The sequence below is a fragment of the Bactrocera neohumeralis genome, chromosome 4, assembly GCF_024586455.1.
Source record: "Bactrocera neohumeralis isolate Rockhampton chromosome 4, APGP_CSIRO_Bneo_wtdbg2-racon-allhic-juicebox.fasta_v2, whole genome shotgun sequence".
Taxonomy (NCBI): Eukaryota; Metazoa; Arthropoda; class Insecta; order Diptera; family Tephritidae; genus Bactrocera; species Bactrocera neohumeralis.
The window spans coordinates 81578767-81593874 of NC_065921.1; the positions used below are offsets into that span (position 1 = coordinate 81578767).

A 15108-nucleotide genomic window follows, 5' to 3' on the forward strand; every position below is an offset into this window, starting at 1 on the left:
ACCCAGCTGCTTGTGGCGTTTGCTGTCGAGGCCAACACGAAGAAAACACACACTCACACACCAATACAGAGCACGCCGTCACGTTGATAGTATTTAGTTGGTGCAAAGCTTTTACCGCGTACTTATAAAAGTGTAAAAGCACAACAAATATGTTGAAATTCTCGATCGCAGAAAACACACACCGTATGCGATCGTTGAAGAATGGTAGGAAAGAGATACATTAAGACCAACTGTATATGAAAATTGCAAGCAAGTGAAAGGGACGGTCTACTGCAACGGTTCGTTTTATATAAATATATACATATAGATAGGTTTTCATAAGTATTCGTAAAGTTTGAGTAGGTAAATATGTATGTATGAATGGGTGATAAGTTTGTGTCTATCGACCACATTTAGTAATATGTTGGAAATGTGTACTCAGTACGTGAAATGATAGTTAGTAAAACACATCTGAGAGATTCACTCTGCAGTCGTCGGATTTATTTAAGTTTAATTTTTGTATTATTTCGTAATAACACTATTGCAACAATATTGCTTTAAGCAAAGAAAAAATAATACTAATTTTACAGCAACAGCAACAACAACAATAATATTAATTATAACAAAAATAAAGCTAGAGAATATCACGTACATGAACATTGCGCAAACGGAGTAAACAAACTGTTTTTGTTTTTTTATACATAAATGTATGTATATTTTTTTGTTCTGTTCTACGCCAATTCGCGCTTTGTTCCACATAAATATCAGCTAAATTAAAAACAAAAACATAAAAACAAAAAAAGCGAAAAACATAACAAAGTTTTCACAAAACAAAAAAGTTTCAAGAAAGTGCAGTTGCAGTGCATTAAAAGTGTAGATACAAGCTTCCATGCAACGTGTGTGCCCAATGAAAATTTATGGAACTGTGTTAAGTGTGCACTAAATAGTAATATGTGTACAGCTATTCGTATATACATATAATAAAATATAGATATAACATATATGCATAAATAAATACATACATATGTACATGTGTGTATATTGTATGTGCACATACATAAATTTTTTATTGTACACCAAAAGTTTATAACACTGTTTTGGATTAAAGTATTGCAATTGCCACTTCATGCGACAGGTAAACATTAATTACGAATTTATTAATATTTAAATACTACAACAAACATTTATATTATATTAATGTATACATGCATATATACATACATAAAAATATACATATACGATAAAAAAAAATCATACACACATACTTAACAGCATGCTGCATACACGCTTTGCAAGCATTCATATAACATTATGCAAAAGTAAAGTAAGAAACGGTAAAAACATGACCAGTCTCATTATGTGAATATGTATGTAAATATATGTGTGTATGCATGCGTGTTTATTATATTTATTTCGTTGTTATTTATGATGCGAGAGTTCGAGTCAAAGACGCCTAGAAATTACGCTCTACAATAATAATGGCCATTAATGTATTAGAAAGGCTTGTACGTGTGTATGACCTTCAAGCCAAGCATATTTCCAACAATTTACACATTTTTAACGTCGTTGTCGATTTATACTTAGCCAAAGCCGTACTAATAGTAAATACATACATATGTACATATGTATGTAGCTCTAGCCGTGGCCAATATGACCAACGTTTAATGCTATTGTGTCTCAGCTTTAGCTCATTTGCCCGTTTTGTTAGTTAACTATGCATAAGAAATGCTGTAGTTAGTGGCTAAAACAAATACAACAACCACAAAAACAAAGTTAAAAACAAAATCTACGAAATACGAAATAATACAAAAACAATACAATAAAAATTGAAACGAAAAGACAAAAGTGTTTTCACTATGCGCGCTGTGCTCTCCTCTCTATGTATGCCATTTGTATGCATGTGTGTGTGTGTGTATGTGCGCTGTGCTCGGCTTGTGTTGTTTGTGAAGGAGTTGAGCTGTTTTATTAACTATGGTGAATGGATTTCATTTACATATGTACATATATACTATGTATGTATATATTTTTTACATACATACATATATACATGCATAAGCATATAAAAGCAAACAAAACTACATACATACATACATATTTATGACTATTCGTATATGCAAGAGCTTGAAGGCTTCTTGCTTTTTTGAAGAGATTAAACAATGCGCTGCAAGTTGATTTGAAACAAAAAAAAAACGAAGCAACAACTACAAAAAAGAAAATATTTACCACTACACGCTAGAGATTATGCATGTTTATCTGCATGTGTGCGTGTGTCTGTGTATTTTGTTTTTGCAACTAATGCAATCTCGCGCTTTAGCTTTTGCTACGACTTTATACGCTGCCATTTGGTAAAAACTCGAAACTCGAAAGTGATCGCGCTGGTGTGGAAAATGTTGAATTTCGTGCGCGGCGGAAAAAGTCATTGAAGTGGTCGCTCGTCTGTAAGTCGACGTCGTCGTCGGTTGGTTAGTTGGTCGCTTGGTTGGTTGGCTGGCTGGCTGACTGATCGTTGGACGAGTTGAAATACAAAAAGCAATAAAAACACAAAACACATTAAAAAAGCAACTATATGTAGCAACAACAACAACAACTAAAACAAAAATAAAAAACGCGGCTGCTGTTTGCTTAGTTGCTGGCTTGCAGCGTTTTCACTCCAACACATTGCCATTATCTCTCACGCATACACATATTTTTTAGGTCAGTAAGAAGCTTTAAAAAGTTTCATAAACTGGCAGCAGCGCTACATATAGCAAGCAACAAACGACTAAACAACTGGCGCTGGAGCTTTTTGTGAAAGGGAGTGTATTTTGTATGCTTGACTGTGTGTTTATGTGAATGTACATATGTATGTATGTAGGTTTGTAAGTATGCATATTCGTGTGTATGCTTGTATATGTATTGTACAAGGAGAAATATATTGAAAACTTACTATGATTTTCATTTCCCTTTTTGTTTATTAAAACTCCAATTCAAGTTTTGTCTTTTTTTTTTTAATTTACTGTTTTTTCTGTGTATGTGTCTGTGTGTCATGTGGCCCCATACAATTGTATCGCAGTTACGTACGACATATGTATGTATCTACGTATTAATATTTATTTATGTTGTACATACGCACTTACCTTAGTTAACTTTTATGTTATTTAGCATTTTCTTCAAACAAACAACAACAGCAACATTTATGCTGAAAAGTAACATAGTCAATATGATTTCATTATATCTGCTTGTTGAACAAGCAAAAGTATTTTTCTTAACTTTTAATAATTATGTTTTACACATACATACATATGTCTACCTGCATGTCAAATTGCTTGCATGTGTGCGTGCTTGAAATGGCACGGAAAAGGTGAATTCTGCATGTTGGCGCATATCACACGACCACTCCACTCTCCACACCAGTCTATACAACTTTATTTCATGCTTTTTGTATGTACATATGTACATATATGTTTGTATGTTCGTATGTATGCATTAAGATAGCAGTAAGCGTAAGCGAATTTTTGTGAAAGGGATATTTCTTTATAACGTCATATCTACTTACTACTTGTACTGTATTATATAGGTGAATGTAGTAACATATGTATGTATGTACATACACACATGTAGATAAACAGATATGCCTTATTTACATACATACATGTGCTTGTAAATATGCGGAGATCGTTATAAAAACGAGGTTTTCTGTCGTGTGAATGAAAAACTTAAAGATATTTGTATGTGGAAAAAAATTTCTGTGAATACTTTTAGTAAATTTATTTCAAAATAAATTTTTTTAATTTCTGTTTAAGAATAAAATATTGTAATACAGTGAAATTCCCCATTATGGACAGTACTTATGACCGGATCTCTCCCATAACCGAACAGTGCTTATGACCGGTCACCTCCCATAATCGGACAAATTTCATGTACACAATGTTTTCATTAAAATTTTCATACAAAAATAATTCCTATAACCGACATGAGAACTCTCCAACTCTCCTCCGGATATGTGCACTATTTTAGCAATATTTCGTGCAAATTATCGCTGATAAGGAAAAGTTTCATAAAATGTGTCAGAAAATGGTGTACAAATGTTCTTACCATATAATCCATAATCCATTTCCATATAGTAAGTATATACGCTAGAGCGGTTTGATCCGTAGGGAGCCAAAAAAAAGGAAAAATCGCTGGAACCCGGTATTAAAGCCATAGTTTCTTAGGCAAAGTTGTTCAGAATGATCCGTAGAACATTTTCCGCATGCCCGATGTTATAGGAAAAATTCGGTACGCTCTAGTGTACATATGTATGTACATATCTGTATTGTAATTAGACCCCAACTGTATGTATACATTTGTCTTTCCTAAACACAAATAATTTTATAAAATATGCAACATTCATAGCCCCTATAGCCGAACAAAAACACTGCGACTGTAAGTGTCCGGTTGTTTATAAAAATATGAAATCTCTTTATTGTAAGGTCGGCCGAAAGTTAAAATATACTATATAAAAGACCCCAACTTAAGCTATGTTATGTATACATATATACGAACTAGTACCTCAGTTTTTGAGAAATCGATATGGAATTTCGCAAACGTACTTTTCTCCCCGTCGAGCTGCTCATTTGTCGGAATGGCCGATAACGGATCACTATAACTTATAGCTGCCGTACAACATGAACGATCAGAATAAAGTGCTTGTATGGAAAGCTTATTCATTTGACAAGATATCTTAAAGAAACTTGGCGTGGATTATTGCCTAAGGCAATGGTGCAATCTCCGAAGTAATGATTCAGATCGGAACACTACAGCATATACCTGCCATACAAACTGAAAGAACGGAATTAAGTTCTCGTAAGGAACCTTTTGTATTTGTGAAGGGTGTTATAATTTCAGTGCAGCCAAAGTTAATGATTTTTCTAGCTTTATTTTACTATAATGCAGACTTTTCCTGATGCTTCTAATGCCATTACTTCAGAATTTTATCATTTTATTTTCAATAATATTTATATATCCCACTAATATTGGGTAAAATGACTATTTTTAGTCACTTTTATAGAAAAAATGCGCATTGTTTTTCTAAGAATTACTTCGCAGAATTCTTGATATTGCCTAAAAGTTACTTGCTGTAAAAGAGAAAGCACCATTGCTATGAATGTATATATTTTTTTAATATTTTTTCTTTATAAATCAAACATCAACCGGCGTGGAACCAAGGGAAAGGCAAGAAAAGTTCAATAAGCGGTTTCACAATAGGCTTATCAATCTAAATGTGGCCTCTTTTCTTATCAAGCGTCGCGTAACCATAACATAACCTAACTTAAAATTTTTAATTTTAATTACAATTCTTGAAAGGCTTTTCTTAGTTTCATCTAAATGTGGGCTCCTCTTATTGAGTTCAGTAATTATTTATAACCTAACCTAACTTAAAAGTTATAATTAATTTTTCAAAGACGCCTTAGATTTTTATCACATAACAAACTATGTTATACATTTTATACAATATTGGTTATTTTGGCATTTTTTAACTTCAAAAATTAAATTCAATTATATCTGCAATGTAATAAATTTATAGATCTTAGCAGAGTTTATTTATTACGGCTAATAAAAAAATATATACTGAAAGCTAGTTCCGCAATCAAATTGGAGAGTCACCCCCACACCTAACATAGCGTAGAATATTTACACAAATCTATAAAAAATTACGACATATCAGAATGCAGGTGCGTAGTGAGCTTTTTTGCATGGGGGTTGAGAACTTGTGTATAATTTGAATGCTTTTATTTAAATATTCAAATCATTTGCGATAACTATAACCCGTTGTTATATAAAAAATCTCCGATTCTGGACGAATTTGTGAGGCTGGAGAGAATCGGAAAGAATATACATGGGAATATATTTCGTATTTATCTTCTTAAGGGGTTACGTGGGTTTACGGGTTTCAAAAAATCGATTTTTTTATTGTCTTATTAATTCTACAATATCTCTAGAATATTGTCCTAAATTTTCAAGTCGATGCGAGTCATAGTTTCGGAGATACAACCTTGAGAATTTGTGCGCTCGAGGCTAAGTGCGACGTCTTTAAACGCATTTTTCTCAAAACTGTGTTTTTGAAGTCGGTTGGAAAGATTTCTCGAGAACTACTTAACTTCATGAAATTTTACATAGCTCTTTGAGGTACAATTCTTAAAGGCTTGGACAAATATTTTGTTTCCGATTGCATATTTGTAAAAGGCATAACTAGTGTGACACCACCAACTTCCGGGAATTTAAAAAAAAACTACTTTAACGATTGTTTTAAAATTTTCAGGGTATATCAAGAATATACAGTGATTTTTGGATTTTTTTTCTTTTAGTTTTATGATACTCCGACGGCGCTAAAAAGGTCCTCCACTGCTGCGCATATTCCGGCCTTCTCTGTGGAAGAAACCTAAAAATAAAAAAGTTTATTCAAACTAGAAGATATGCTCCGTACAGCGACCTAAGTTCGAAAAAAATCAAAAATCGATTTTTGATCAGATCAAAAAAATTATTCAGTCATTTTATGTAGAATTATATACTGAAAGGTAGAAAATATTTCATAATAATCGGATTATTGGAGTTATCACTGCGGTAAATTCGAAAAATTTTGTTTGCAGAAAAACGGTTTGAAAAATAAACCACTGGATTGAGTGCTACGCTTCAAAAGACTGTAACTCAAAAACTATTTGAGCTCTCGATTTTAGTATGTAATTTTTAAAAGTATAAACTTACGGAATATGAAAAAAAACATTCAAAATTTTACGCTAGGTGTGCCGCTTAAAGCTTTTTCTAGGAACCAGTCTAGAACCAGATCTTGTAATTCCCAAGAAAAAATGTTCAGGGCGTCTGTAAATTTTAATAATTTTTCTATCATGTTATTTTGAGAATACAGACCAATCACAATACTTTCTAAAATTCCAAAAATTATGTTCACAAACATACATACATACATATGTATAACATTTGCTTCTTACAAAATATGTTTTTCTTAGAATTTTAGCAGTAAACAACAATTTTTGTGGTCAAACCAATCACAAAGTGAGGTTAATTTGCGCATTTCACTCAATTTACCATACATATACTGTTTTTTTTTGTGAACTAGTTTAATATGGTAGTCGAAAAAGTCTTTTCGTATTTCTAATCAAACTCATTTTTAAACAGCTGTAATTTTTTTCAACTTCCCCGATTTTTTTTTTGTTTAAGAAGCTTAAAATATCACGTTTCCTACACTATATGGTATGTCACAATGTGATTGGTACGACTGCAACGACATCTATTGACAAAGTACGAAAAGACTTTTTCGACTACCATAATTTACAAATGAAAATACATATGTCGCATTTTCCAAAACTTTCATGCAGCAATTTAATTCTGAGAAGCTTTCATGACAGCACCAGAGCGCCAATTAAAGCGCTTGCAACGCCTACGGTCTACGCCACTGCAACAGACCTACATACATACATATGTACATACAAATGTCTACTCCTTTCTCAATTATGTATAGTATGTCTTAAAAGCTAATTCATATTAGAATTCATACAAATTTAATGTTGTGCAATAGCACTAACAACAAAAACTGTTAAAAACAACAGCGCTCAAGCGACATATGAGCAAATGCGTGTGTGTGCATGGCCTATAGTGCAGATATGAATATCTTTTTGTAAGTGCACGCACACACATACAAATATGTATATGTATATATGTTTGTATATAAAGTGTCTGTATTTTGTATGCAGCGTCATGTAATAAGCTTACATGTGTATGTATGTATGTATTGGTAAGATTGCACAAACCTTTATCTATATGTGCATGTATATATGTATGTATGTTTGAGTGTGGTTAATTTGAAAATGCCGTTGTGTGCATGCAGTTTTTCAACTAAACCGAAACTTGCTGAAAAAGTCTTAAGCTCACAGCAACGGCTCAACAAGCCGAACTTACACTTTGCACACGGTTTTTAACGCTTTTTGGAACGTCAAAAGTTTTTCTAGCGAATGCACGGCCGCCGACTGTGTTATGTGTGAAGGAAAAGATTCGAATAGTCAGAGTCAGCCAACGCGCATTTTTGGTTTTTTCCTATTTAACCAGTCCATGAACATTTGTATGCAAGCATGTGAGCTTGCGCGCGCGCTGGTGTGAGTGCGCATGTCTGTACGTATGTATGTCTGGCTGTATGTTTGTATAAAAGTATGCACGAGTAAGTCTGAAATTTCCAAATTATATAAAACTTTCATGCTGCATTGTTCAATATTTTCGTATGTATGTATGTTTCTACTATATGTATATGCGTGTATGTGTGAACGAGCTTATAAAACGCTTATACATAACAGTGAATTATACATATCTACACACTTACAAACATATACATACTTTCATATATATACTATATACAAAGTATTTCTGTCTGTTTGTATATCATATATTGTATAAAGTTAAAAAGCCTTCACTACTTTAACCACAACAATAGCAACAACACAGCAACAACAAAGTAATAGCGCAACTTTTTACGTAGCATGTTTATATGTCTGTCTGTCTATCAGTCGGTCTGTATGGCCGCCGTTCTCCACACACAGCTTGTGATCGTGGAACCTCGATCGTCGTGTGCCGTCGCTACACACTTACTGTTGCTGAACCAGTCAACCAGCCATCAGCGGCAGCAGCAGCAGCAGCAATAGCAACAGCAAGTCAGTCAGTCAGTAAAGCCAATACGTATTACCTACTAGGTAGAAAGTATAACAGCCAATGGCAATTTGCCTTAGTTGGAAAGTGCCATAAACGACGTTGGAAAAAAATCACACTTCATTAATGTAGAATGTTGGTGTGTTCAAGGTCGCAAATGTTGGATCACTTCTTTTCATCAATGTTAATGATGATGATTGCTAAATCACGGAGAGAGCTACAATCGCGCAAGCACAAGCACATTCACAGACGATGACAGACTGGCAAACACATACAAAATATATAAATACATCTGTATGTATGTATGTATGTTGTGGCAATGAGAGAGTTGTATGTGCAAGAAATTTCCATACATTCAGTTTTGAAATGTCAGTATCAAGTGAAGGGTTCAAGCAGTAGAGAGTTAAAAGTAGAAAGGCTAGGAAGTAAGAAAAAAAAAGTGGAAAAATCTTAGTGAATGTACAAATACTGGTTTCTTATTGTGCAAATACTGTAAATAATAAATTAGTTTTAGTTAAGAAAAATTAAAAAAACGCGCTACATTTGCATATTCATAATACATTGTATGTATGTGCATATGTATGTATGTTCGTGTATGCGCTTGGTTACGAATGCGAATTGTTTCTGAATTGTGTGTAGTTTGCGCATGCGTGCGGATTGGAAAAGCGGATGCTTAGTGTTATATTTTTTTGACTTTAAAATATTGCAAAGCGGTTTTTTTATAAAGAAAGCTGTAAAAATTACTAAAATTAATTTCAACAAATGTATGTGTAATGTATTTGTACAAAAGAAAATTATAAAAAAATATACATATATGCACATGGCAGAATATTGCTTATGCTAAAGAAAATTTTAAATTTTAAATTTGTACTTATATTTTTATTTTTTTTCTGTTTGCTTTTAATTAATATTTTTTCTTGCTAAAAATATACATATCTATGTATATGCAAATATATAAATCTAAAATTGTGCTAGACGTGGCAGCGGTTTATTGCTAATTCTTATTACAAACAAACAAAATTATATTTTTTTATAAATATTAAATTATATTATAATACAAAAAGATTTAAAATTTTTTTATTATTATTATTAAAAAAAGTGATCTTAAAATTTTTTTATAATTTTTTTTTATTATTTATTCTTTAATTTTTTATTATTATTATTATTTTTTTTTAATTTTTTTATTATTATAATTTAAAAATTGTTTATGTTATTTTATTTATTATTATTATTTTTTATTTAATTTTATTTTTTTATTACTTTTTAAATTATTTTATTTTCTTAACTTTGTCTTAAACTCTCATTTTTTTCTTTATAAAATGTTCAACTATAGCAAATAATAGCTACCACAGCTAGCACTATAAAAAATTAAACAAATAATAAAAAAATCAGTGTGTAACATAGAAAACTAAAATTTTGCGCCGCTCAAACGCGTAATACTTAAAAACTTGCTAACGGCTTATTGCTTGCAAAAAAATTGATTTTCTGTGCTTTTTGTGTCTTTCAAAGTTTCCTAGAATGCTGATGTTGCAGTACAGCAAGCATGGAGAGTGTATACTCAAAGAAATTGGAGCCGCATTCCGTGGAGAACACCCAGCCGATCTGACAATAGTTTGTGAAAACAGAGTTAAACTCCATGCACATAAACTTGTATTGGCAGCTGCAAGCCCACTCATAAGGTAAAAAAAAACAGTTATGCAAGCATATGCACATGTTAGGTGTGCTATGAAGAGTTAGATCAAGAATTGAAGTATGAAAAAATAATATCGATTGGCTTGCAGTGAAATGTGTAGAAAAAATAAATAAAAACTAAAATAAAATAAATTTAAATAAATAGAAAAAAACAATAACATTTTCGCAATATTTTTTTAATTTTTTTTTTTATATTTAATTTAATCTTTTTAAACCGCACTTTTTCATTGCAAATATTAACAAATAATAATGAAAAAAAATAAAAAAAATTATCAAATTTATTAAAAAAAATAATAATAATGAATAGGAAAATAATAAAAAAACTATAAAAAAATTAAAAAAAAATCATAAAAAATTAAGTTTTAAAAAATATTTCGAATATACATATGTACATACATATTTTGTAAGCCAAGGAGATCATTCGAGTTGATCTGATCACTTTAGTTTTAGCTTAAGCAATAACTTGGAATCAAATATGAAATGTAATATATAGATAAAAGAATACTAATTTTTTACTAAATATCAAAATTTTCTCTAGAAATATAAAGTTTGGCTTAAGGAGCACACCTTCAATGACAGACCAAAAAAGTAAATTTTTGGGAACTAAAAAAAATATTCTATATCTATTTTCTGTATACACAGTAAAATTTTTGAATACAAAATTTTTTTCGAATTACTCGCGATCTCCGACGGTTTAAGGAGCACACCTTCAATGACAGACCAAAAAAGTAAATTTTTGGGAACTAAAAAAATTACTATGTCATTTTTTAAGCTTTTTATGGTATATTTATTTCTATTTTCAAAATATACAGTAAAATTTTTGAAAAAAAAAAATTGAAATATTGTTTTGAGGCACGCGATCTCCGACGGCGCTAAAAAACGACAATAGGGGGCTGCAGCGATCCTTATTTTTTCGAATTCTATAAACTATTAAAAAAAAATAATTTAATTTTTAATAATTTTAAGATTTCGGTGGAGGTGATAGTTCATTATAACTAAATTTTAGAAATTAATAAAAAAATAAAAAATAAATTAAATTTTTCAAAATGTTTTTTTCATTGCATTGTAAATTTTTTTTATTAAAAAATAATAATTATAATGAATACGAAAAAAAAGTAATAACAATTATTTTGATAAAAATTAAAATATTTGGTCCAATTAAAAAATAAAATAAATTTAATAGAAAAAATGTTACATTTGTTTGTTAAACATAAAAAAATTAAGTGCAATAAAAAATAAAATAAACTAAAAATACCAGCATTCACTAACAGTACTGAATTTAATGATATTTATTTTTGTTTCTGCAACAGAACCCTATTGGAGGACACGCAACTTTCCGACTGCGCGACCACAGTTTATTTCCCAGATGTGAATGCTACATATTTTAAATTCCTGCTGGATTTTCTATATTCCGGACAAACTTGCATAACATCGCGAGATGTTAACTATTTACATGATCTATTGTTGTTGTTGCAAATTAAATCCGACAATTGGAAGACTACTGACTCAGCAATACTAAGCAGTAAGTGCAGTAATTTGCGTGAACGCTTGAACAGCGACTCCAATGGCAACGGAAATGGCAAACAGCATATGTATTGTTCAACAAAGCTAGAGCATTCCTATAGCCCCGATTTAGATGGTAGCGATGATATAAAAAAATGCTCGGATGGTTCTAAGGATTCCGATACCATAAAGGAAGATCCGGGCAGCCCTAAGTGTTCATTAGATGATAATATAAATAAAGATTTGAAAGAGGTTAGTAGCCCCTCGACCAGTGAGCAAGATGCATTTACCGATGCCCAGCTCAATACAGCCAATAAGAATAATATACCTTCATTAAATCCCGTTAATTTATCATTGGATTTACGATGTAAACATGAAAGTAGTACAAGAAAATTATCATATACGGACAAAAATATTTTCAATACGGATAGTTCATCGTTTAACGGCACGGAAAGTATAAAACGTAAAGGATTTTTCTTTGATTCCGATAAAGATGTTGCCAAATCCCTACACGATCCAGATTTGAATAATTCACCGGAAAATTATGTGGTAACACCGCATCGAAAACGAAGACCAGGCTTTCATCATTCCTCCAGTCATAATCAACCGTTTGCATCATCATATCAGCATACATTAATCGATGAATTACGTTCCGCGAAAACAGACTCATCGCCAATATCATCGTACATGTCCGATCGTAAATTGTTATCACCACTCGAGGAAGGACTTTTAGGCAGCTCAGAGGTATTGCCGAAAAACCGTAAATTCATTGAAAATCAAAGACCCCGACCACAAAGCCCCGACGCCGCACTACACATCCCTCCACAATTCGCATACCAATGGCAATCGACACAAAATCCTGCCATAACCAACTTCTCAAAGCTACAATCCGGTCTCGGTAGCATACCACAGATAGGCGTCGGTGGTGGCGGTGGCGGTGGCATAGCCGGCGGTGGCAGTGCCGTCGATGCTGGCAATCATGATACACCAGGAAGTGTTCGAGATCCCCCATCCAATAATTCGAATATATGCGGCACACATAATACGGCACGCGAATATCGTTGCGAATACTGTGGCAAACAGTTCGGTATGTCATGGAATTTGAAAACACATTTGCGCGTACATACGGGCGAGAAGCCGTTCGCTTGCCGCTTATGTGTTGCTATGTTCAAACAGAAGGCCCATCTATTGAAACATTTGTGTTCGGTTCATCGAAATGTAATAACGACGACAAATGGTGCTGAGACCGAGAATCGATTCAGTTGCTGTTTTTGTTCCATGTATTTCGAATCAGTACAAGAGTTAGTGAGGCATTTATCGGGACACCACAATAATTTGCTGCTAACGAAAAATCTACGCGAATAAAGAATGCAAGCAAAGCTTAAATTATTTTTAATAAATTTACATGCATACATACATACCTACATACTTGATTACATGAACACACACACACGCATACACATATACATAAAACAAAAACAAACACACACATAAACACATATACATATATATATACATATACATACACATGCATACTTATGAAAGTGTAATTGTACTTTGAAGACGGAAAGTGACCTGAATTTTTACTTTGTTTGCAGAATATTTCTCATTGTCAGAACCTGCAATATTTTTTATACCCTTGGGACATATGTATAATAATTCCAATTCTCTTTTTATATACGTTTTTTTCATCACAATGAGTATTTGTAAATTTTCATTCAACTTTATAAATAATAATAAAATAAATTTTGATGTGAAAACGTCTTGTAAATATATTGTTGTTTAATTTTACTTAGAAAAGGCAGCCTAAATCGATTGATTAAGGATACATATGTATGTATTGGGTGATCCATTTCGAGGTTCCTTACTTTTTTAAAGTAAAAACAAAGAAACTTAAAATTTATGGGGAAATGTTGGGTGCGGCTACGTCTTAGATGGTTCATCCGTTGAGTCCAATTTTCGATGACTCGTTCAAACATTTCGACTGGTAACTGACGAATGACACGCGTGATGATTTGCTCCAAGGCCTGAATCGAAGCGGGATTCCTCATAGACTATAGACTTTACATATCACAGGAAAAAGTCTAATGGTGTGATATCACATGATCTTGATGGCCAGTCAACCGGCCCATAACGTTAAATAAACTGCGTCAAATTAACTGCTCACCGAAGTGTTCTCTCAATAAACTCATTGATTGATGCGATGTGTAGGAAGTAACGCCGTATTGTTGAAACCAAATGTTGCCGAGATCATGAGCTTCAATTTCAGGCATCAAATAGTCGGTAATGATGGCGTGATAACGGTCGCCATTTACGGTTACGGTGATTTCACCGACCCACAAATCACACCAAACTGTGAATGGGTGAACTTTGTTTGTTTACATATTTACTGATCCAGAAATGGGTCTTATCACTGAACAAAATTTGATTCGAAAACGGGTGATCTTCTTGAAACTCCTCATGAGAACATAGAGTGATATCGATTGGGAAGGTCGAGCGGCTTTATTTCTTGCACAAGCTGTATTTTATATGCTTTCAATTTAAGATCTCGACGTAAAATGCGCCAAGTCGTTCCATACGTCAGACCGAGTTGGTACGAACGGCGCCGAATCGACTCTCCACGGTCTTCGTGTGCACTCTCAGCTACGGCTGCTATATTTTCGCTGACCGCGTGCTGGACGTAGGTTATTCAGTCTTGAGGTATTGGTATTGGGTCTTAAGATGAGTGATGGTGTTGTGAATAGTACGATTATGTTCGCTCGACTCACGCGTGATCTCTCAAACAGGCTATTGAAAAAAGTAAATCGACTTCGATCACCCGTTAGAAAACAGACTGAAGTGCATTTTTGGGAGTTTTTCTAAAACCAGAATATATGTATATAAAATTTAGGCTGCAAATTATTATCTCCTTTAAGGGTTAGATTCACTTTGAAAAATCGTATATAGATTTTATTATTATTGTTATTTTGTATCGAATGAACAGTCATTTGAAATTCTCTAAAATTTAAAATTTTATATGTTCCAACAAATAGCCCCACAGGAAATAGTCTAACGGCGTCAAATCGCACGACCGGATCGGGCTATCGTTAACACGTTCAAACTTGGTTTTCAATAAATCGATTGTGACATTCGCTGCGTGGCTTGTGGCGCCATCCGGTTGGAACCACATTTTGTCCAAGTCCATAGCATCCATTTCGGGCCAAAAATATTCGGTTATCATTGAGCGATAGCGACTCCCATTCACAGTAACTTGCCGATCTTGAT

The 15108-nt window shown here is 32.8% G+C and overlaps 1 protein-coding gene across 3 annotated transcripts; it reads left to right on the plus strand.

Moving 5' to 3' along the window:
* Positions 1-436: 436 nt before the first annotated feature.
* Positions 437-13615, plus strand: LOC126756976 (transcription factor Ken). Of its 3 annotated transcripts, none has more exons than XM_050470513.1 (3): positions 437-1114; positions 10159-10328; positions 11652-13615. In XM_050470513.1, the coding sequence occupies exons 1-3, from the start codon at positions 1106-1108 to the stop codon at positions 13207-13209; spliced, it is 1737 nt and encodes a 578-aa protein (XP_050326470.1). In that variant the 5' UTR covers positions 437-1105; the 3' UTR covers positions 13210-13615. The 3 variants fall into 3 exon arrangements, with proteins under 3 accessions (XP_050326470.1, XP_050326472.1, XP_050326471.1); XM_050470515.1 differs by lacking the exon at positions 437-1114 and adding an exon at positions 2397-2417; XM_050470514.1 differs by lacking the exon at positions 437-1114 and adding an exon at positions 8952-9074.
* The last annotated feature ends 1493 nt before the right edge of the window (positions 13616-15108 follow it).